Source organism: Camelus bactrianus, chromosome 3 (assembly GCF_048773025.1).
Source record: "Camelus bactrianus isolate YW-2024 breed Bactrian camel chromosome 3, ASM4877302v1, whole genome shotgun sequence".
In the NCBI taxonomy this organism is placed as follows: Eukaryota; Metazoa; Chordata; class Mammalia; order Artiodactyla; family Camelidae; genus Camelus; species Camelus bactrianus.
The window spans coordinates 83,996,429-84,020,823 of NC_133541.1; the positions used below are offsets into that span (position 1 = coordinate 83,996,429).

Below are 24,395 nucleotides of genomic sequence, written 5' to 3' on the forward strand. Positions count from 1 at the left end.
TATTATTATTAATTTTTTTTCTCTTAGTTCATTTCAAACAAATCAGTTTACTGGAATGGTGTATCAGACAGTATTGCTTCCCCGACGACATTCTTTGAAAACAGGAAGCTTAGATGAAGCCATCACTCCCAATACATCACCAGCTCAGTGGCCAGGTATAAATAATTTATATATGTGTGAGTTTTTTATTAGCCTTATTGAACTTAATCAGATGAGGAAAAAGTAGTTTTGGTTTGGTTTTGCTATGTGATCATTATTGTTAAGTATTATTAGAATTGATACCAGTTCATTATTCACCACTCATTATAAATTATCTAGTTACATAACATTAGTTTTTCCTTGATCGTCATATTATAATAACTCAAATGTCTTGTTATATCACTTTTTATAATTTTACTTTTGTTGTAATAGAAAACATTTGTTGTGACAACTAAATTTTATCTATCTGATTTGAATCAGATTAGGTTTCTAGCGTTTCTCTAAATTCAGCAAATAGCTCGGCATTTATGCATTAACTACAGTAATCGCTACCTGTCTATGAATTTAGAGAAGAAAATGTTTTAATCCTGATGCAATAAAGTTTTTTTCAAAAATTAGAAAATATGGTTAAATTTTAATTTTTTAAGTTTACTGTCAATGGTAACTACATTTGTTGTTTCTCCTAGGAATAACTTCTCTAATTCGACTTCTGAATTCTTCCGGGGAAGAAGCCCAGTCAGGGCTTACAGTCTTACTCTGTGAGATTCTCACAGCAGTGTATCTTAGTCTCTTCATCCATGGCTTGGCAACACATTCTAGTAACGAACTATTTCGGATTGTGGCCCATCCTCTAAATGAAAAAATGTGGTCTGCTGTATTTGGTGGAGGTGCACATGTCCCCAGCAAAGAACAGACGCACTCAAAAGCTTTACCTGGTTAGTTTTTAATGTTTTACTTACTTATTTTTTTTAGGCTGAAGTTTTATTTATTCATGTGAATGATAACTTTGTTAAAAGTAATTACATTTTAGTTTATTCACAGAAAGTTCTTGTTATAGACCATTTTCTCAAAGCATGAACAAATTGTTCCATGGTAGAAATGCACTATAAAATTTCTGGTGTAATTTTCAAACTTTAAAATACTTGTGCACCAGTGATTAGAACTATGTAATATAATTTTAAACCTTTTACTATTGAAATTTTCTTTTGTTTTGAAATATACTGTAACATTGGTTTTTGTTCTGTCCCAAATACAGCTTCTCTCTTCTTTCTTTGGCAGGAAGGTACTTTGCTATGCCTAGCCCCCACCAGGTAGTGGTATTCTCCATGGAATGTGTGGGCTTTTCCAAAGCTCTTTCAACCATCAGTTCTCATAGCCCTCCCAGTCTTGCAGGCAAGATATTAGCTTTAGAAATAGGCTTTTATAGTTCAGCTTGCTTTGTGTTGTGTTGGAGGGGCTGGGGTACAGTGGGCAAGTTTTATTTTGTTTGGCTTTTATAACAGAGAATTGAAAAATTTCCGTTAATCAAGCCATATTCTTGATTTAGAACAATTAGCATTTTAGAAAACCATCTCTGCTTTTTTATTCTGCTTTTAAATTACTTGTTTTGATATTTTCTATTCCTTAGACTTTAACATTTTTAAATGTGTAGAAATAAAGAAATGTCAGTGCTAACCACAATAAATCAGACTATGACTTGAAGTGACTGGAAAACATTTCAAATAAGGTTGCTTTATGTTCTGCATATTATGATTCCAGCCATTAGGGGTTTTAGATTTGTAAGTGTTCATAATACCATGTAAAATAAATATTTTAAACAATTGTATCCTCTTTTCTCAAGTCTCTAATGTTGAAACAATATGTATTATACATCTTCATGATGATTTCTGCCTGAGTTTTCTTTTTGTAATTTATTAACCCATATGTGATAATCTTGGTATTCAAATTTTTAACAATATTTTAATTTGTGTAACATCCTCTTTATGATTTTTAAAGAGTAATTTCCTGTGTTTTATTTTTTATATGGATTTAAAAAAAGGAAAAGCTAACTTAGACACTTATCTTGGAACATATACTTAACTTCAGATATTTGAATTCATTTAAAGAAAAACTTTCAAAGTCTAAGAGGGAGTAAGATTTATAAAGTCTACTAAAATTAGTTTTAAATAAATAATTGATAAGTAAATTTTGCCCTATTTTGTAGTATGTTCTAAGAGAAAATGATTTAAGACTCTGATCTTGTTGATGTAAAATGTTAAAAAGGGATAAATTCTTGATACCAAATGTCTATATAGTTATAAAAAATTAAAAATACATTCTTACTAACCAGTCAACAGGTCTCAGTTTCAACAACTCCTGGAGCATTTCTGAGCACAGGTGAATAAACAACCTTACTCAAAGTCCAGGTTGTTCGTTTAACCACTCAGATTTAGCTATAATTACAAATACCATATCATAAACTCTATCTCACCACTTATTAAATCCTAAATAATCAAAGTGAACAAAAATTATCTGCATCTATACATTTAATCTCTTGGATTGAAACATGATAGTCAAATAATATAGGATACTTTAAACGTGGTTTACTTAGTGGTAGGGCTGGATATAGCACATCCCAGGTTATATGGTGGTCATCTGTCTGTGAGAACTCAGGAGCCTTTCTGAATACAATCAATCATGGATGTAACTAAAGGAGCATTTATAGAAAACGTGAATGATTTGATTCATCAGTTTGCTAACTAGGAAAAAGGAGTATATTCATTTAATGATGAATCCAAAGGCCTGCTGTTTCTAAAGCTGATCTAGTTTGTGTAAGAGCAGACAGAAAAGAAAGAAATAGAAAAACAAAGGAAAAAGGAAAAGTGCAATGGTAGATAGTAAAGGTAGTAATAGTAATTAGGAGTAGCAGTCCTGTGAAGTGGATAAACTGACAGTTGGAGAGACAAAATCTAAGAATAGAAAATCAACCAAGACAGGAGACAAGCAAGGGTGGCTTTCACTATAAGGCAGAGTTCTGAAATCTCAGTGTTTGAAGGCATTCTTATGTTGTTCTGAAAGCACACCAACTACAGCAGCATGGCAGCTTGATAAATTTTAGGTTGTAAGTAAGCAGCAACCCTGCATGTTTGAATTATTGCAGAACGTAATCATGATGTCCCGGGAGTGTAACTTCACTCAATAATATTCAGTATACATTGTTGACCAAGGAAGTAAAATAGTGTGTTTTAGAAAAGTCGATCTGAATTCAGCCAAGAGTCTTTTATATATATATATATATAAAATTTCTAGTATTTAAATTTGGCCAAATGAAAACTGAGAAGTCTAGAATATTTCATTTTCCTGACAATTTATTCTGTATCAATGTATTGTATATTGAAGGTGAAATACATGCTTAGAACCCCTAAAAATCTGTCTTTTAAAAAGTGTTTTCTTAAACTTGGTACTTTGAGAGGATTTTAAAAGTCACCATTTGTTTTCCTTGTTCTGATGTAAATTCTGATTTTAATTTTCTTGCAGTGATGGTCTTATGAACTAAATTATTTTTCTCTCTGCATGTATGTTGTATGCTTAATGTACTTTTAGTGACAAATTTAAATATGACTTAAGTTTTATAATATAGGAACATGACAGTTGATTTTTATTAGACTTTAGCTTGGCAGGTCAGAATTCTTAACAAAATTGTTAATGTACATAAATTAGTAATTTATTTTTTAATTTTAATCTACCTTGTGATTTCCACATTACCTGTTAACGAGGGATTTATTTTTTCTAATTAATTAAACTATAGTGTGAGTGTATGTTCATGAAGTTCTGAATTATTTTGTTGCTATGGTTAATTTTTAAAGTGGACAATCGGCTAAATAATAGCAGTTTTCAAAAACTTACTTTTTTTCTGCAAACAGAAATCCATACTTTCACTTTTTATTACATATGGTAAAGTGAAACAAAATCTTTAAAGAACTTTTATTGTTTCATAATAATATTTGCAGTTACAAGAATTGTTATTCCCATGCATACATTAGTTTTTCTTTACCCACTTTCTGGCATCTTCATGCCCCTTATAATTCCTAAGCTCTATCTGTACCCGTGTTCCTTTTTATTTCTCCCTAATACTGACTTTTTCTTTTATTACTAGTAAAGTGGCCATTCACTACCTTAACAATGGAACAGTAGAGTCAGTTTTTATCCAAGGAGTTGCACAGTTCTTGATATTTTATTACTAGCTCTTTTCAGAGACAAATGGTCAAGCACTCAGAGCTGTACAGTCTCTGTTGGTGTCCCTGCGCTTCGTGATACCCCCAGCGTGACCTAAGCATAAAGCTGTCTCAGGTCTAACTGCAGTTTGAAGGAGGAGAAGGGGGGTCTACCCTAATGCCAGGCCACACATCATTTCTTGTTTGCTGGGAGGTGTCACTTAGGTCATTCTACTTGTAGCATTTCACGTAATATAACATTCAGTACTATGAACCTGTTTGCCGTTTTCCCCCTATTGTCCTTGTTCATCACAAGTGTTTTGATAAGTAGTTTTATACTCCTGCAATTGAGTTTGAAATTTTAGACATTTCCCTGCAGTCTGGTTGATCTTTTATTTTCTTGTCATGTGTCTGGGTTTACACACTGTACTTTCAAGTGTTTTTCTCTGTAAAAAAACTTTTTCTTACGTTTTGCTTTTGAAAACTCTGCTTTATTATGACATAGCAATCTCGGTAAAAATCTATGAATTTAGCATTGTTTGTAAGTTTTATTTTTTCCTAAGAATCTATGTTCACGTTACATGCCTTCTAATAATCTAAAACCAAAACAGGCAAAACAGTAAAATAATAAATTTGAAATGTGAAAATGAAATGATAAATTTATCTTAAAGCATTAGTTTTTGACAGATAAAAAAATACCTCTGTATTCTAAATTTTTTTACTTAGTGAGAATTTGGTAAAACCAGTGCTCAAGTTTTAGAATGTATGTAAATGCATGCAACAGATATTAGAAGTATGATTATTGTTTATCAATTGCTTATAAGAACAGAGAAAAAAATTACACATTGAATCTGATGGTTCCTTTTAAAGTCATTTGAAAGATTATGTAATAATCATACCACTTTTTAGCAATCTCTTAGTATACTAATTTTATTGATGTTAATTTCATTTTTTCTGAAATAATTACTCTGTTAAACTTGGCTTGGCTGTAGCTTGATATAATGCATGAGCATGCTGTTTATGCAAGCTGAGTAGCTTCAAGCAGCAAAACAAAATCATATTACAGTACAAATACTTGTATTCCTTTGGAAGGTAAGTAAATTCTCACTGGAACCATTGAAGGAGAATACTGGTGTGTCAATATGGAGTTGTTTACTTTTCTACTAGATCATGCCTATGTCCAGGAGATCCTTGATTCTCTACTGGTGATTTGCATCTTGTGGCTTAGTGTTGATTACAGATTTGTAATTCTATTTGTAATTCTATATTCTAAGGTAAAATACTAAGAGAATATTGGCTAACTGTTAAATGTTTAGAAGTTAAAACAATAAAGATTGGATTTTCTCCTTCTTTGCTGCTCCATTGACTAGAAAATTCTGTCTTCAAGCCATTTCTAAAGGCCTGAATCGGTTTAGTAAGTAGTTATGGTGTTTAAATTTTTCTTACATTAGCGGTGAAAAATGTAGTTTTGTAGTAGATAGAAGGCCAAGTGATTAGTGAAGAATCTGTTAAGTGAGTTGTTGCCTTTAATTACTGCTGACATCTCATGATACTTTTTCCGCAACCCCCCATGATATTCTTAAAAAAAAAAAAAAACTAGAAACATGTAGATAATTTTCTGTCATGGGTCTTAGCTAAATTACAGACTCATTTACAGGCAGATATTATACCCTGTTAACTACATTCAGAGAGTAAGGGACAAGTTGAGACAAAAACAAAGATTGCTATACAAGGTAATTTTTCTCTCACACCATCTTACCTATCATAATAATAATCTCAGTTTTGTGTATATACTTATTTGTAGTTAACCTTAGGTCTTATGTAAAAATAAGTGAAATCAGTACAGGTAAATAGTACTTATTTTATTAATACTTTATTTTATTCTTATTAGTTTCTTCACTAGTGGAAGAAGGAGAGAAACAGAGCAAACGTTTTAGGCCATCAAAAATGTCTTGCAGAGAATCTGCCCCAGTGGCCTCTTCCTCACCACCAGTAAGCCAGGAGTCACTGACAGTCAAAGAGAAGTTCATCCCACCTGAGCTCAGTATCTGGGACTATTTCATTGCCAAGGTAATAGAAGTGTTATACAGATCATTTAAACAGAAATGAAAATGTTTAAAGTTAGCATAATTGTTGGTGTTTCCCAATATTTTCCCACACTGGTTTAGAAAATTTTCTTTTCATCAGGCTGCATTATGACAAAATATACCCTAAAATATTTTGGCCGTATTTCAACCAGTATTTAATACAGTTCTTTTAAAAATTATGACTTTTGCATTTTAAAGAAAGCAAAGTTCTTAGTAAGATGAAAGAACAGGTTGATTAACACTAACAATCAAGGAAGTCAAAGTACCATCCATTCTCTAATTCCTTTTCTGTACTCCACACAGTCCTGCACTGTTCTGATATAGAGAGGTTTCAGTTTTTAGTTAAATAATATCAATACTTCAACAACATAGTTAAAATTTGAAGTTACCACAATATATTAAATATGATTAACCCCATAAAATACAAACTTCCGTGCTATCTCTTTGGTCTATAAATCTCTGTGTAAGTAACAGAGGCACCGGATGATCAATGACTAGTCACAACCGTTCTTCCAAAGTCTGTTCGTGATTGGTCATTTGGTACCTGTTACTCAGTATTCATTTCATACACAGACAGAAGAGCATGTCATTGTCTTGCCTCCTTATTTCCTGTGATATACCCAAGTCACATTTCGCAAAATTCGTTAATCAGAAGAGGGAATTGGCTGACAAAGATGAAAGGGGAACCAAAAAATGAAAAGTGATAGCACTGGAAGTAAAATTCCAACCCACTGTAAGTAAAGCTATAGAAGAAGAAGCTAACTGGGAATATTGCCGTTGCTGTCATTTGAGAGACTTTAGATGTGAAGCCAGAGGAACCTAGTGAAGGACACCTTATCAGCATAAATGAGGAAAATGTGACAAGAGGATGAAGATATCCCAAAGATAGTGAAATAGACAAAAAACTTCACATTAAAGGAACTTTGAGTAATATTTCACAACATTGAAAGTACAAAACGTGAAAAGTTGGAAGCTGATACAAACTTAAAAGGGAGTATGACAGTTTGCTAAGGATTAAAAGAGATGCTTGCTTTCTATTCTGAGTTATAAAGTTAGAAGAAGGCAAGCACTATTCAAAGTACTCTTGATAAATTTCATAGAAATAAAACACTTTAGTTCTCAGTGTTTCTAATATTTTGGTTACAGTGTACTAAATACTATTATTTTTACTTTATAGAATTTTCCTGTACATTTATAACTGACTGTAAAGGTTATTAGTGTTTTGACAAATTTTTTTAATGGTCACAGAACAATTGTAATTTTTTCATGAATTATTAAGATTGCTCTTCATAGTTTCAGCTTGTGTCATTATTTTTACATTCCTGCACTACCAAGCCAAGCAAGAACTGCCTATATATGTATCTCTTATGCTTCTCCTGTGATCAGCCAGATCCCTCACATCCTGAATTTCTGGATGTTCTCCTTACTTACTTCCTTATATTAATTGACACCTCACTATTTCCTGATGAACCAATCCCCGAGGCCTGTTAAGCAGTGTATTTTATTTATTTTGTATCCTGCATGCTTCAGGATAAAGAAGGGCATTTATATCACCTTGTTGCACATTGTCTTTTGCAGAGTCATTGATTCATTCAATGAATGTTTATTGAGTACTTTATATTGGAATATCTTTATTTCATCTTTCTTTTTAAAGCACAGTTTTGCTGTGTATATGATTCTTGATTAGCAAGGCCTTCTGTAGTTGTCTTGTTCCTGGATCTTGTTAAATTTCGACTGGTCTGCCCTTGCTCCAGTCTCTGTCACAGCCTCAGGCTAGTTGAGATGTTAGCCTCCCCTAATTGTTTGCTACTTAGAACTCTTTTGTTTTTGACAAAGCTGCTAGACATGGAATTCTTATTAAATTCAGCCCTCACTAGTCTGGCAGCAGAGTTCTTTGTCCTCACAAACTGCCATGCTGGCCTTGATAGGACAAATGGGCCACTTAGGGCAGGGGTGGGGGTAGCAGTAGCCCCTGGCCAAAATGCCAAATGCTCACTTTTATTGATTCGGTAGATTTTTCTTAAATAAATGCTTCTCTATACGTTGTATACATTTGGTCAGTTTCCAATATCTATAAATGATTGTTTTCAACAACTTACTTAGTTTTATCACTGCTTTTAGGGGAGAGGACTTACTAAGCTCCTCACTCAGCTTTTCCAGTTCTGTCCTCCCTGTGTTTCTTATTGGGCTTCCTTGAACCCAAGATTTTATAAGTTGTAAGTTTTCTTTTCAAACTTCCCACCTCTCCTCTTTCATCTTCACTCTTAACTGATGACCTCATCTTGTAAGTCATTTAATTAAAAAAAACCACTAGACAAAACTCTTTCATCATTCTGTCGTGAAGCTCCCACTTTATTCTTTCCTCCCATTGTTATCGAGGAAGTGTCCTTCCTATCAGAGACTCCAGTGCTATTCTGAATCCCATCCTTGCTTTTCTTCTCTACTCTTTAGTATGTCTTCAATTCTTTTCTCTCTGTTGGCTCCTTACCATCAGACTGTAAATGTGCCCTACTGTCTCCCATTCCAAATTTTGCTTTTGACTCCAAAACTTTTTCCAGCTATTATCCCATTTCTCTGCTTCCCATCCTCATTCAACTTTTCAAAATGGTGTACACATTTTCCTTCTATTACCATTGGTCCCTTTCATTTTTACTCATTGTATGACTTCTGACACAGCTAACCCACTGAAACTGCTGTTGTTGAGATCCAGGTGGCATCCTATTATCAAATATAACAAATTTCTCTATCATTATCTTGTTTGCCCTCTTAGCAATATTTGACCCATGTGATCATTTCCTCCTTTTTGAATTACTTTTCTCTCTTACTCTCTTGATACCAGTGTCTTCTCGTTTCTTCCCCCTAACCTTACTATTTATTCCTTTATAGTCTCCTTTCACCCTTCCTGTTCTACCTGACCTGTGTGTGAATCTTAAACTTCTTCAAGATTTGGCTTTTTGATGTTTATTTTCTGCAGTACTTCTCCTCTCACAACCAAAGTCCTTCTAGGTTAGTAAATGACATCTTCATCCTTATAGTTGCTCAGACCAGAAACCCAGAAATCATCTTTTCCTTCTCTTTCCCTTGCTCTCCAAATTGATCAGCAAATCTGTCGATGCTTCCCCCCAAAATACACCATGAATGTGTTATTTCTTTCCATCTCCATCATTAACACCTGTATCCAGATTGCCAGTTCCTGCCTTAGTTACTGATGTCTCCATTTCTAGTCTTGCCATTTGACTCTCATAAGATAGTGGTAATCGTAATATTCTTAAAGCATAAATCTCAATACCTGTCCTCTACTTCAAAGTCATTAGTGGCATTCCGTTACACTCTTTACTGTGTTGTACGAAAACTCTACCTAATGTATCATCTGCTGTTCTCTTCAGCTTTCTCCCAACACTTATCCTCTTTCTTCGTTATGCTTCAGCCAAACTAATTTTTTCATACCACACTCTTCCACATGTTAAACCTTTCTACATCTTCTTTCTACTACCTAAAATGCTTTGCTTCCCTCTTTTTATATTGCTTATTCCTTCTTGCCCTTTATGTTTCACTTAAATGCCACTTTTCAAAGAGAACTTTCATAATCAGCTTATCTCAATTTTTTTAATATTTCAATCCCAGCACTATTTTTTTTAAGAAAGCAGAGTATTTATTTTTGGCACTTGTTCATCTATTCAAAGCTTTAAAGCCGTAAGTTAGAAGAATCTGAACCGCAGGACCTATAAAGCACCATGATGTCAAAAATCGAAGCAGGAGAGTGGTCATCCATTAACTGGAGTGAAAACTAGAACTTCTCTAATGGCTTGTTGTGAGTGTGTGTGTGTATGCACACTTGTGCATGTTTTATTGGCATGCACACACACATCTATTATTGATAGAGACAGTCTTCTAATTAGACAAATTTTATAATGATATTTTGAAAAAAACACATAAATGTATAGGACTTTTGCATATTAAACTACCTATTCTGTTATCTAGGTGATAAAGCTTGGGTAATAGTAAAATTTCTGCCCTCTAACACAAAACTTGGTTTCTGACAGTATTTCCCATCTCAGTTCACAGTAATCCCATCCTTTCTGTCAACACTACTTTTTTAATAACACAACTAAATACTATTTGTGTTTAGTTTTCTATTATTTGCCTGTTCTATTTTCCACTACAATAAAAGTTCAAGGAGGGCAGTGACTCTGTATATGTCTTAAGATTTCTTATATCGGGTATACTTTTGACACATAGTGGATACTTAAAAATTTTCCTTTGATTGGATAAGTAAATAAGGGAATTGTGTAAAGTGACATTGAAGGCATAGAATGTTAAAGAAGCAGCAGCCAAATACTGGTTACTTTGCTTTCTTAGAATGCAGTGCCTGAAAATGGCTTAAATTGCTGATACCAGACTGTATAATTGAATGTATTTAATCAGATGGTTAGATGATAAATTTTGTAACTTTTTTATTTTAGCCTTTTCTACCCCCTTCTCAAAGTAGAGCAGAATATGATTCAGAGGAGAGTCTGGAAAGTGATGATGAAGATGAAGATGTTTTAGCTTCAGATTTTCATCTCCAAGAGCACTCTAATTCAAATTCATATAGGTATGGAATATTTAATTTTAAGCTTCTTTTTAAAAATTGACTATGTATTTTTTTAAATAACACATGAAATTAATAGCTTGGTAAATTATAACACGTTATAATTCAGATTTCTTTAGTTGAAATTATTAAGTTCCTTATTTGACAATAATTCCGCAGTTTATTTTTGATTATTCATGAATGGACAGTCTATACTTTTTTTCAATTCTCACAGATCTTACTATCTTATCATTTCTTTCCCTTTGCTCCCTAAACCCCATTGTTTTAGCCTAAAAAAATCTAATGTCTTTTCAGTAGAACACTAGTACTCAAAGATGTCAATGGTTACTGTCTTGAAAATGGCTTCTATGTATGAAAATCATAAATGTTCAAAATGCTCACCCTCAACTTCAGTGCTGCATTATCCTTACCTGCGTCAGTGAGGGTGTATTATCTTGTCTCTGCTGACAAGTTGTTTATATCTGAAAAGTGTATATATTTTTATTACAATATGATTATGTTAATTGTGTGACAGAAAAGTATAAATTTTCCAAAAGAAACCAGTAACTATATTAGGGAAAATGAAGTACTCCTTTATTGAAAAGAGAAATCGAGTTTTTTACTTCCTGGTGTACTGTTTGTTTTTTTCCCCTGTTTACCTCAATTTCTTTTTGAATATATGAAATATTTACGTGGCTCAAGAGTCAGACTGTATAACTCACCAACAAAAAACCCAAAACAGCGCAATTTAAAAAATGGGTAAATGACTTGAACAGATATTTTTTCCAAAGAAGATATACAAATGGCCAAAAAGCACATGAAAAGATGTTCACAACACAAATCATTAAGGAAATGCAAATCGAAACCACAGTGAGAGATCCCTTCATACCCATTAGGTTGGCTACTATCAAAAAGCCCAGAAAATAGCAGTGTTGGCAAGGATGTGGAGAAGTTGAAACCCTTATGCACTATTCATAAGAATGTAAAATGGTGCAAACATTATGGAAAACAGTATGTCAGTTCCTCGCAAATTAAAAATAGAATTACCATGTGACCTTGCAGTTTCCTTTCTGGATATATACCCAGAAGTAATTAAAAGCACAGCCTTGAATAGGTATCAATACACCCATGTTCATAATTGCATTATTCATAATAGCCATGAGGTAATTGCAACCCAGTGTCTGCAGACAGATTAAATGCAATAAACAATGTGGTATATAGAGAGTAGATTATTATTCAGCATTTAAAAGAATGGAAATTCAGATACATGTACACCATGGGTGAATCTTGAGGATGTTATGCTAAGTAAACTAATCCAGTCACAAAAAGACAAGTACTTAACATAATTCCACTTACATGAGATACCTACTATAGTCAGATTCATAGAGATATAAAGTAAAATGGGGATTGCCAGGTCCAGGAGAAGGCGAAATGGGAGTTATTGTTCAATGTTTATAGAGTTTCGGTTTTGCAAGATGAAAAAAATTATGGAAATGGATGATGGTGATGGTTGCACAACAGTGTGAATATAGTTAATGCCACTGAACTATACACTTACAAATCGTTAAGATGGTAAACTTTGTCATGTGTATTTTTACCAGAATTTAGATTAATAAAAAGCCAGCACTCTAAGAAATAAATATTTTGCTTGGAAAAAAACAAAAGAAACTGAAGTAGCTTTTTTTGGCTAAAAAAAGAAAACCAAAAAAAAACCCCCCAAAACAAGGAATATATATGAAAATATAAAATCCACAGTCTCATATAACTCTTCCACCCAAGTCTTCCTCTACACCCTCTACACTAGTTTCTGGTTTATCCTTCTGGTTTCAAAAATATGTGTGTGTCTGTGTAAAATCTTACTTCCCCTTCTTTCTTACACAGAGGATAACGGATAGGATACTATATGTAATGTTTATAACCTGTTTTTATTTATTAATACCTGCTGGAGTTAACTCCATATTAACATTTAGAGATCCTTGTTTGATCTTTTTTTATGGCTACTGTAATATTCCATGATTCAAAACTGTAGTTATTCAGCCATTACTCTCCTGATGGGTAATTTGATTGTTTCTATTCTTTTGTTGTTGTGGAGAATACTGACATGTTTTTGTGGAGGTACATCTTCAGGGTAGATTCTTAATAGTGAATTATTGGAACAAAGAGTGGTGTACTCTTCTAAATCTCTAAGTAAATTTTTAACAGACCTACTGTTGCTTTATTTTTAGTTGGTCACTGATGCGTTTGGCAATGGTGCAGTTGGTACTCAGCAATTTGAAGACTTTCTATCCTTTTGCAGGTCATGATCTTTCAGGTAATAAATATGTTAACATGCACTAATATCGCAATTGCTTTTGATTTACTTCTTTGTATTTTTTTCAAATAGTGAAGAAGTTTAGTAACTTCTTGGTGTAGAAGATAGGGTTCTTTTAACCAAAGCACCCATCTGTGAATGGGTCTGTCGTATTGTTAGGTGCTGTTAGGAGGACAGCATCCAGGAAAGCAGGGAATCTGAGCCTGATATAATTGACTGTATTGAGACTGTATTTATAGCTCTAGCTAAGGTGTTGGGAATTTAGTAGTTGCTGATGCATAGGAAACTAAACAAATGCAAAACTTAGTAATTACTAACTCTGAGGGAGGAAAAGGTTGTACAGGAAAGAAAGGGGCATGATAGTATATCAAGCAGTTCAGCTGTGATCTATATTTACATATATACAACAAGGTAGGCACTAAAATAACCAATTTAACCAAAGGTTATTATGTGACTACATTGGAATGATGGAGAGAGGAGAAGTTTACTCTCATATTCCATAGTAGTAAATCAGTAGATCATTTCTAAAATTGAAAAAAATGATTTTGCAATAAGCATGTTACTTAGATTCTCGAAAGTAAATGGTAGAAATAGCTGACAGTTGAAAGTGGAATCAGGACTCAGGAGTATGTGAGTGTAGAACTGAAAAGTGCTGAGTTTTGTAATATTATTTTACTTTTTTTCAATTTGTGTATTTTAATTTTTCAAAATAAGTCGTTATATGCCATATCAAAATTGGCCTGATACAAAGGTTTAAAACAATTAATTTTCCTCCCAGACATATTTTTACAGTATTCAGGTACTTTTTTTTATGTAAAGTTTAAGTCAAAAGCAGTAATTGATGTAGCAGTTATTTAAATCACAAGTCATAACTATTATTTCAAGTTCTAGTAGTACAATTTTGTCTTAGATTGCCCTTTTTTTTTTCCTGTTGTCCAAGGCCACCTAATTATGTTAAAATGCTATACAGATTTATGATATCTTTCCTTTCAATCCTCTGGATTTCTATGCCCACCTCTCTTCCACATCTAATCTGCCAAAATGTGTGTTAGTATCTTATTTCAGTCATTCTTACCATTGAATATGGCATTTTATTGCAGAAGATAAATATGAGTCAATTTTATTTTCTCATTTTAGAGCTTCCAGTTAGTTCACCACTTTGTCATGCTGTTCTAAAAACTCTACAGTGTTGGGAACAAGTTCTTCTCCGGCGACTTGAAATCCATGGTGGTCCACCTCAAAACTATATTGCAAGTCATACCTCTGAAGACAGTGTGTCTGCAGGTCCTGCAATTCTCCGCCACAAAGCTTTGCTGGAACCTTCAAACACTCCTTTCAAGTAGGTTTTCGTATGGATACTGTTTTTTAAGTATGAGTTTTACTAAATCAGGTGGTGTTTAAAGAAAAGCTACTTAAGTGCTTCTGTGTTTAATTTGCTGTTCTAGGCTTATATCTGTATTTTTGTGTGGTACGTGTTGTAGATGTTAGCAAACATTTCCTGCAAATATTCACATAGTAAATATTTTAAGCTTTGCTGCCCCTACAATCCTTGTTGCAGCTATTCAACCCTGCCAGTGTACAGTGAAAGCAACCATAGACAATAAGTAAGTGAATGGGCATGTCTGTGATCCAGTAAACTTTATTTTAGAATATGAAAGGGAGGCTGGATTTGAGCTATGGCGCAGTGTTTACTGACATTTACGTTTTAGCAGAGCTATTCAGAATAGTCAGTTAGCATGTGAGGAGATAAAGCATGTGCACAAAAAGGTAAATCAGTTCAGTGCTTGCTTCATTAAGGAAGTCTTACTACAAAAAATGTTAACTGAGCTAAACAGTGTACTTAATGGCTTAGTGACATGATTGACTTACATTCTTTCAGAAGCCCTTACCTGATTGTGCATCAGTAATGGACTTCATGGTCCAGTATGTGTTCACAACACTTTGAGTAGCTGTGCTTCTTAACCTCTTCTAGGAAGTGTGCCTCTTTGTTAGATTTTGTGGTCTTAGGTTAGGAATCAGCAAACTGTAACCCATGGGACCAAATAATCCACCCCTGTTTTTCTGCATTGTAAATAAAGTTTTACTGGATCACAGCCACGCCACGCCCATTTATTTTACTACTTCCGATGGCTGCTTTCCCACTTCAGTGGCAACGTTAAGTAGTTGTAAGGGAGACCATATGGTCCACAAAGCCTAAAATATTTACTGTCTGAACCTTTAAGAAAAAGTTTGCTGATTGCTGCCCTAGATGATGTGGTCTGATTCTAGTTAATTTATTATTATAAGCATTCTTAATAGCACCAAGGAAATGGTAGTCGGGTTAAGCAGAAATCTCTGGAGTGTATAAATATACTGTCTCTCTATAGATCAAAACACCATCTGGCACTGTCTGTGAAGAGACTCTGGCAGTACTTGGTGAAACAGGAAGAAATTCAAGAAACCTTTATTAGAAATATATTCACAAAGAAAAGGTGTCTAAATGAGGTCTGTATAAATTAAAACTTGTTTATTATTTTATTATTGAATTCATTTGTATTTTGTAACTGTAAAGAAAAAGTTACATTTTACAGACTTTTAAAAAACTTTTTTTATGTCATAAACATATATTATGCAGTTAATGCATAGAAAAGTGATTGAAAAGGATAGGGTCATTATTTTCCTAACCAATTTAAATGAAAGTAACTTATTCAGATGTATTGGGGGCTTTTTTTCCCCACAAAGATACTCTTTGACTTAAGATTCTGTATCCTTTTTCCTATGTTTTGAGTTGTCATGATTACCATTTTAAGAGTCAAAAAAAAATTTCCCTTTATTTTCATGTGATAAAGTTTATCTTAGAAGTTTAATAGAAAAAAAAAGGAAGTTTAATTGAAACTAGATTTGTATACTGAAAATATTTCAAATATATGTTTTATTATGTTGATTTTGCTTCTTAGTGAAATTTTATAAATTCAAATTAATTTATAATTATACTGTAATAGTTGATTTGTAACTTGATGTTATCATCATAAAGATTATGTTTCTCATTAAGTTCAGTGGTACTAATCAGTTCTAGTTTGATGATATGAGGAACTTGCACCAGAACGTAAATTGACATATTGCTTTCTTTTTTGAAATAGTTTTGCTATTAAAACATATAAACTTAATGTAGTTAGTTCCTGATCTTCTCATGGATCAGTAGAGTTCAAGACTGGCAGCTGTTCTGTGAATCACATTTTGAGAAGAACTGGACTAATCTGAAAGCAAGCTTTTTGCTCAGTTTTTGAAGTGGGAGGGAAAAAGAAAGATATTTCAGTTGGAAAAATAAGGAAATAGAATGGCTTCTTAATAGACAAGTTATCAAAAGGCAAGATGTCGTCTAACCTTAGTGAAAAAGGAAAATTACCTGTATTTCATTGTCTCTGGGTTTAAGAACTAATTATGAGAGGCAACTGCATGTGCTGTTATTTACTTTTGGCTTGATTATGTAAATGTATTTGAATTAGCCAAGCCAGGAAGTAAAATATATAGTGTTTTGCTAACTTAGAAGACTTTTCACAGGGGTACCTAGTGTAACATTGAAATCTAGGCATACAGTAGATGCAGTTAGATACAATACAAATTAATGTATTTCTGTTTAACTTTATTTGAGATATATCTTAAATATTTAGCATATGAATTACCATTAAAACAGCTCAAGAAAATTTTTGGATAAATAAAATTTAAAATGAATGTGCTAGATAAGTGTCAGACTAATTAGGATATGTTTGCTGGTGAGGCAATATTTCTTTTTTTAAATATATCTTTGCCAAAAAATAATTTATTACAAATCAGGGCATTCTGATAATGGTATATAAACCACTGCTGTATTGTTCTGTATGAAAAGCATGCTCACTGTGCTTGTTTCTTTGGCTTCGTTAATGTTACCTTGTAACATGAACATGCATGTTTGGCAAAATAATGTCAAGTACAAAACCATTTTTTTAAAAACATTGCCATATTTGATTAATGTAGTTGTGAAAATAAAAACATTTCTCTAATGCTGATATATTTAGTACATTTGGGAAATGGAGTTGTTCCCAAAACAAAACAAAAATCTATTGTACTATTAGATTGCCTAGTTGAATTACAAAATAAAATCATTAAGGGAATAGAAGAGTATAATCAAGCCAGCATGAGTAAGGAAAGGATAGCAGATCAATGAGTACAACTTTACCTTTTAAATTCCTCTGTTTTATTTTTAGTTTTCTTAGGAGTTTCATGCTATCTGAGGAAAATTTTAGTTATTTTTATTTTGTAATTATTTTAATCAAAAGCATGAATATGAATGTTGGACTAAGAGATTTATAGCTGTCAGTAAACTAAATATTTTCTCTAATTACAGTTTTTTTAATCTCCAAAATGAATATGATGCACTTTGTAATACTTTGATAAGCAAATTTAACTTATTTAAAACCTGGCATCACTAATGGTAGTTACTAGAAATTTATTGTTACTGCTTTTTTGTTTTACTCTTGATGGTGGTACTCTTAAAGTTAGTGACATTTTGATAAAGAGGATATGAAAAGAAAAATTTTACACCATGAAACATAGAATAGATGGAATTTTTTAAACATTATAGAGTTGATACAAAATTATTTCATCTTTACTAGAAAGTTGTCTAGCCTATTTTTGGTATTAACAAAATTACCTTTCACCTCTCTGTTTTATAAATGATAATTATACTTAGTTGAGTTCAAGTCACTGTGACTTTTCAGACGGTTAGGAAATAGATAAGCGACAGGCCCTCTATTTTGAGTGGAGACGATGGAGAGTATTTTGGGAGTGCTCCTGTTTCTTTATTCCTTTATGTGTTTGGAAATGAAACTTTCTTCATCTGACATTAAAGTTCTGGTGTATCCTCAGATCTTTTATTTTCCTGCGTAATGTAGTTTGCTGGCACAAGCATTTTTAAAATAGAAATTCGTCCCTATTTTTACTTACTTGGAAACAAGTGGACTATAGCTGAACCATTCCCAACAAAAACATGCTTTGCAGCTGTCATCTTTATGCCCAGTTCTGTTTTCTGTTTTCTTTCATTTTCTGAGAACTAAAAGCCTTAAACCAGCTCTTTCTTTAACAAATACTAATATCCCCTTTTAAGGAGGATATGTTCCTCTAAGCACTTTATTGCCTATTTCTGGCTAAATCAAGAGAAGAGAATTAGAAACCTAAAAATCAAAATTTTCTAATCAGGAGGTTTTCCTTGAGGAATACGGTACCATAATAGAGACAGATGTAGTTGTAAGAGAACAATTTGACTTTAATTTTCAGTTGCTAGTACTCTGGCACCAGTAGCTCTGAACTTTGTAATATAAAGTATTTTGGGTTCAGTCTTGTTTTAAAGTAAATATTTGAAATGGGTGAATTTAGTAAAAATTTCTTAGGAAATAGAATAAAAGTTATAGTGATGGTTAAATGAGTTCTGAGGAAGTAAGTTTTCCCTAACCCCTAATCATGTATCCCACACATGCTTCTTTTAAGATATTTGAAATTTTAAAAAATAGTAACTCAGTCCAGTGTTCTTTTCTAGTAAATCTGATTAAAAATAAAATTTTAAAGAATATCCCCAGTGTTTTGCATGTTACATCTCATCTTTACTCTTTGTCATGTGGTTATTCTTTCTTGATGAAGTCATTAGACGACAGCTGTGAAACCATCAAAAATTCTATGATGGAGGAGCCAAACATCAATAAGGTACAAAATATCATTCAACTGAAATTAGAAATTGCATTCTTTAACAAGAAAAAGTAAGTGTTTGCATTTCAGCTTTGATCTGGACTTTGTTTCCAATGTGATTAAATTACTGTTTCTTCAAATTATTCTTTTTTTAACAACTTAAATATTGCAATCATAAGAATTGTTTCTCTTTTGTTATTAAGAGAATGCAATTTTAAAGGGAGTTGAATGTATCTTGTTTTGGCTACAGATTTTTCTGGGTAAATAAAACTAAAGTTCTTAATCAAGTGTAATTACAATAGGTATTACAGAAGCATACTATTGTAATCTGTTTTTTTGCAACTATCACTTTTGAAGTTAAAATTCTCTCCTCTGATACTAATTTCTTAAAAATATATCAGATGTAGCATTTATTTTACTGTGGTACCAATAGCAGATTACACATTGCCTGGTGCATACAGGTATTCTCGAAGTACTTGAGAACAAGAACAAAAAGGATGAGAATTTGTACAATCATGAATAACTCCCAATGTTCTGTGATCACACATTCAAATATAAGTTATATTAGGTTGATCTTTAACTCATGTGTTTCATATTCTGATTTTAAGACAATCTCGAAAGAGTAATTTTTAGGAGGAAAATTACTCAAAATATTTTTTAAAGCTGCTAATTCCCACTTCTTTTTCTTTCCCAAAGGATTCTATGCAATTAATAAAAAAAAAAGGCTGATTTGATATCAAGTGTATATTATAACTATAATTTTGGCAAAATAAATATAGGCAGCCCATACTTTGGAAATTTCTAATAGCCTTTGGAAGTTTTGAGACAATGTAATTCATGTTTTCAGTTGGTTAACAATGTTCTTTTCCTGTGTAATCATTAAATACTGCAGTCTGTACATTATCAGGAATTCTTATCCTAAGACTTCTTTTTGACACTATTTATGAGATGTTAATAATTAGAATATATTTCTGTAGTCATCAAACTATATCAAAAGACAATCATTCTTTTTGGTTAACATCATAACTATTTTTGGCCAGAATTTTCCAAGCTTTCTGCTACATTTTAAGCATCTTTATTTGATATACCTGACTTAAAGTAACTGCATATGTTTATTAAAGTATAGAGTTTCGTCACTTTTGGCGAATGTGTAAACTGGTGAAGCCATCACCACAATGAAACAATGAATGTATCCATCACCCCCAAAACTTTAACCCCTTCCTACCTTTGCCCTCTTCCTCTTCAGGCATCTACCAGTCTGCTTCCTGACATTATTGACTAGTTTGCATTTCAAGAATTTTATGTAAATGGAATTATACAGTATGTCTTTTTTTCCCGGTGTCCTTGCTCTTAGCATAATTATTTTGAGATTTCTCCATATTGTGTATTTCAGTAGGTCATTTCTTTTTATTGCTAAGATATATTCAGTCATACAGCTATACCATAGTTTGTTTGTCCATTTACCTATTGATGAACACTTGAGGTTTTTCCATTTTGAGGGTATTTCAAGTAAGACTAATTATCATATTCACGCACAGATTTCTTTGTGTAGTCATTTGCTTTCATTTCTCTTGTGTAGATAGATGCCTAGGAATGGAATGGCTGGATCATATTGTAGGTGTATGGTTAACTTTTTTTTTGTGTATATATACATGTATATATATTTTTTTAATTGGAGTATAGTCAGTTTACAATGTTGTGTCAATTTCTGGTGTTCATCACAATGCTTCAGTCATATATGAACATACATGTATCTGTTTTCATGTTCTTTTTTTTACCATAAGTTACTACAAGATACTGAATATAGTTCCCTGCACTATACAGTATGAACTTGTTGTTTATCTGTTTTATATATATTAGTATCTGCAAATCTTGAACTCCCAATTTATACCCTCCCACCTCTCCTCTTTCTCTGATAACCACAAGTTTGTTCTCTATGTCTGTGAGTCTCTTTCTGTTTTGCAAATAAGTTCATTTGTCTTTTTTTTTTAGATTCTACATATAAGTGATATCATATGGTATTTTTTTTCTCTTTCTGGCTTACTTCACTTAGAATGACAATCTTCAGTTCCATCCATGTTGCTGCAAATGGCATTATTTTATTATTTTTTATGACTGAGTAGTATTCCATTGTATAAATATACCATAACTTCTTCATCCAGTCATCTATTGATGGACATTTAGGTTGTTTCTATGTCTTGGCTATTGTAAATATTGCTTCTGTGAACATCGAGGTGCATGTATCTTTTTGAATTAAGGTTCCCTCTAGATATGTGCCAAGGGATGGGATTGCTGGAGCTGGATCGTATGGTTAAGTTTGGTTTTAGTCTTTTAAGGAATCTCCATACTATTTTCCATAACAGCTGCACCAGACTGCATTCCCACCAACAATGTAGGAGTGTTCCCATTTCTTCACACCCTTTCCAGCATTTATCATTCATGCACTTTTTAAAAAACATATTTTTATTGAAGTACAGTCAGTTTACAATGTTTTGTCAATTTCCGGTGTACAGCACAATACTTCAGTCACATAGGAACATACATTTGTTCTCATATTCTTCTTCACCATAGGTTACTACAAGGTATTGAATGTAGTTCCCTGTGCTGTATAGTATAAACCTATTGTTCATCTATTTTATATATATATTAGTATCTGCAAATCTCAAACTCCCAATAATTTACCCCTTCCCACCCCCTCCCACCCCTGGTAACTAGAAGTTTGTTTTCTATGTCTCTGAGGGACTTCCCTCCCTATTCACCAGATGTCACACATTTCCCTAATCTAGTTAGGTATTATCTCCAGCCCACTCCACTGAAATTGTTCCAGTGTATGACTGTGCTAACTTCAGCAATCAATTCCGCCTTTTTTTAATTCACCTTCTCAGTATCCTTTGTTAGTGTTGACTCTAGCTACCTTTTTGGAACTCATGCTTCATTTGGTTCCCATAACATTGTCTTTGATTATTAAGTATTCATAGTTGGAGAATGTCTCCTGTCAGTTTATTCAGTGTCACTATTTCTCTTACCCACTCCTGAATTGGCCAGTCTTTTTTTCCCACCCTTGAAATGTTGAGTGCTCCAGGACTTAGTTCTCTAACCTTTTCTCTTCCTATCTTTACTTTCTCTTTGGATTATCTTATGGCTTAAATATCATCCATAGGCTGATAATTCTTAAATCTCCTTAGCCTCACTCACTTTTTGAACTCCATATTTGCATATATAATCTAATAGTCACCTCCCTCTGAATGCCAAAACAGAATTTTCTGTCTTCCCCTCATCTAAACCTAAACCCACTCTTTCCTTCATTTTTGTCTCACACCATTTATTGAGACAGATCTGAAAACCAGGAGTCATCCTTGCTTCCTTTCTTGTACTCATACTACAGTTTCAGCTGTTACAGAAATTCATCATAATTCTAGCCACTTAATCACAACCACCATTCCTGCTACCCTAATCAAATCCCCAGCTGCCTCTCACTTTAGCTACTGTAGTAGCTTCTTAACTAGTTTCCTGGTAGCCATTCTTGTACCCTTTATGTTTTGGTCCACAACATCCAGAGTTGTCAGAACCCTCCAGTAGTTTTATTAGCCTTAAAATAAAATCTGAGCTATTTACTATGGCTTTTAAGGCCCTGTACAAACTGAACCCTGCCTGCTTCTCCCATCTCACCTCCTATCACGTACAGTTATTCTCAAAATTAAATATGCATAAACTTTTTTTAACTTTCCATAGTTTTCATTCAAGCTATGAGATGTTTGCATTTTTTTTAATATGTGTAAACTCTTGATGCTAGACTCCATTCCTCCTCTCCCACCGCCTTTAACTGATTCTCATGCAGGTTATCTTGGGATCACAGTATTAAGAAACAGTATTTTAGAAAATCTAGAAAATAAGAGGACAGGAAGATATTCCTGCATTGAAGAAGCTTTTTTGAAGTCCATGCCTGCAGCTTTCCTCCCCATGACTGTAAAGTTTGAAGAAGTGCTGCCAGGGAAACTGTTATGTTTCCCCTATCCACCCACCCATTCTTTACCAGCAAATAGCATATTCCTCTATTCCATAGAAATACCATTTGTCTCTATTTCCAACGTCTTCAGAACCCAGTAGTGGACACTTAGTATACTTTAGATACCAGGCAGATAGGTGGTTAAATTGGCTTTTTGCCATAAAATTACACAATTTGACTTAGACATTCTTTCTGCATGGTAGGTCTCAGCCAGAGCTAAGACTTTCTTTAGAAAAGAATTTGACCCTCAAATCAACCAAAATGCTGATATGAACAGTGAAATTCTTTTATGTTTGTAATCAAGTTGCATTTTGGGTTAGCATATATTTGACATTCTTGCATCTAGTGACTATGAGTTTAGTTTGCATATGGTTATTTCTGTTTGGCTGTATTATAAGCCTCTTTCACCTTTGCAAATGAACAGTCACCTTAGTTGCCATTTTTAAAAATACTGCTAACCCTCCTCAATTCTGTGGTCAAACAGTGGATGGGGATTACTGATATTTTTATACAAATTTTACACGAAGTAAATTTATTTTCTAATTTCAAATTAGCAACTTTTGCACTTCACAGTAAGTTGTGAAACATTTTATAGTAATGTATTTTAGAGATTGAGGTTAAGGAAATAAAATAAAATGAAATAATGTCCTACATTAAGTAACATCTCTAACTCTTAACAACTGTCTCTTCATTTTACCTCTGTTTATTTTAATAAATGTTGATTTTATACAGTACTCTCTTCTGAGTTGAAAGGTGTATACACCTGAGTTAAAGGGGTAAGCAAAAGATCAAATATATTTCCCTCATCTAAGATACATTGAACTGTGGTTTATTCAGTTATTAAAATGATTACTGACTTGGGCAAATTACTGTGCCTTTCAGGGTTTCAGGTTTCTTCTATAAATTAAAAGTTATTATAGACCAGGAGTCAGTAAAATTCATTCAGCTGGCTGTATGTGACTTGTTCTTCTATAGGCCACGAGCTAAGAATGGTCTTTATATTTTTAAAAGTTTGTTAAAAAAAAAGAATATGCAACATGACCCTTTATGGTCTGCAAAACCTAGAACATTTACCTTCTGATCTTTTAATATTTATAAAATATTATCAAGGGATTATAATGCCAAGAAACATGGTAAACTTACTTTAATCATTAGAACGTCTTGCAGTTAACTCATTGCAGCTTAAGAACATAAGCAGTTAATGAAGTTGTATATCAATCTTTATATATGAAAAAGCAAGTTAGAAAATTTTAAATTCCTCTTGCCAAATTTTGTTTGTTTTAGAAATAATTAGCATGTAAAATGTTACCCTTGGATTTGAAATATCTAAGAAGTTTCTTAGTTTATGCCATTGTTAAATGAAAGACTGGCATATACTAATTTTTTCTATTACTAAAATCAATTATTTTTATATTTTCTTTCCCTTCATTTAGATAGAAGCAGATTTGGGATATCCTGGAGGTAAAGCAAGAATTATTCATAAAGAATCTGACATCATTACTGCCTTTGCTGTTAATAAAGTAAGTACATAGACATTTTTCTTTTCTTTGAT

The 24,395-nt window shown here is 32.9% G+C and overlaps 1 protein-coding gene across 15 annotated transcripts in view; it reads left to right on the plus strand.

Moving 5' to 3' along the window:
• Positions 1-24,395, plus strand: part of DMXL1 (Dmx like 1) — a 114,103-nt gene that overhangs the window by 67,028 nt on the left and 22,680 nt on the right. For 9 of the 15 annotated variants that reach the window (XM_074360519.1, XM_074360520.1, XM_074360521.1 and 6 more), the window contains exons 27-36: positions 28-155; positions 666-914; positions 1,258-1,371; positions 6,064-6,242; positions 10,723-10,853; positions 13,055-13,140; positions 14,278-14,479; positions 15,507-15,624; positions 18,793-18,855; positions 24,277-24,363. In XM_074360519.1, the coding sequence (XP_074216620.1) occupies positions 28-155; positions 666-914; positions 1,258-1,371; positions 6,064-6,242; positions 10,723-10,853; positions 13,055-13,140; positions 14,278-14,479; positions 15,507-15,624; positions 18,793-18,855; positions 24,277-24,363 (1,357 nt within the window). The remainder of the gene's footprint in view (positions 1-27; positions 156-665; positions 915-1,257; positions 1,372-6,063; positions 6,243-10,722; positions 10,854-13,054; positions 13,141-14,277; positions 14,480-15,506; positions 15,625-18,792; positions 18,856-24,276; positions 24,364-24,395) is intronic. The other 6 variants (XM_074360526.1, XM_074360513.1, XM_074360514.1 and 3 more) reach the window with 3 other exon arrangements.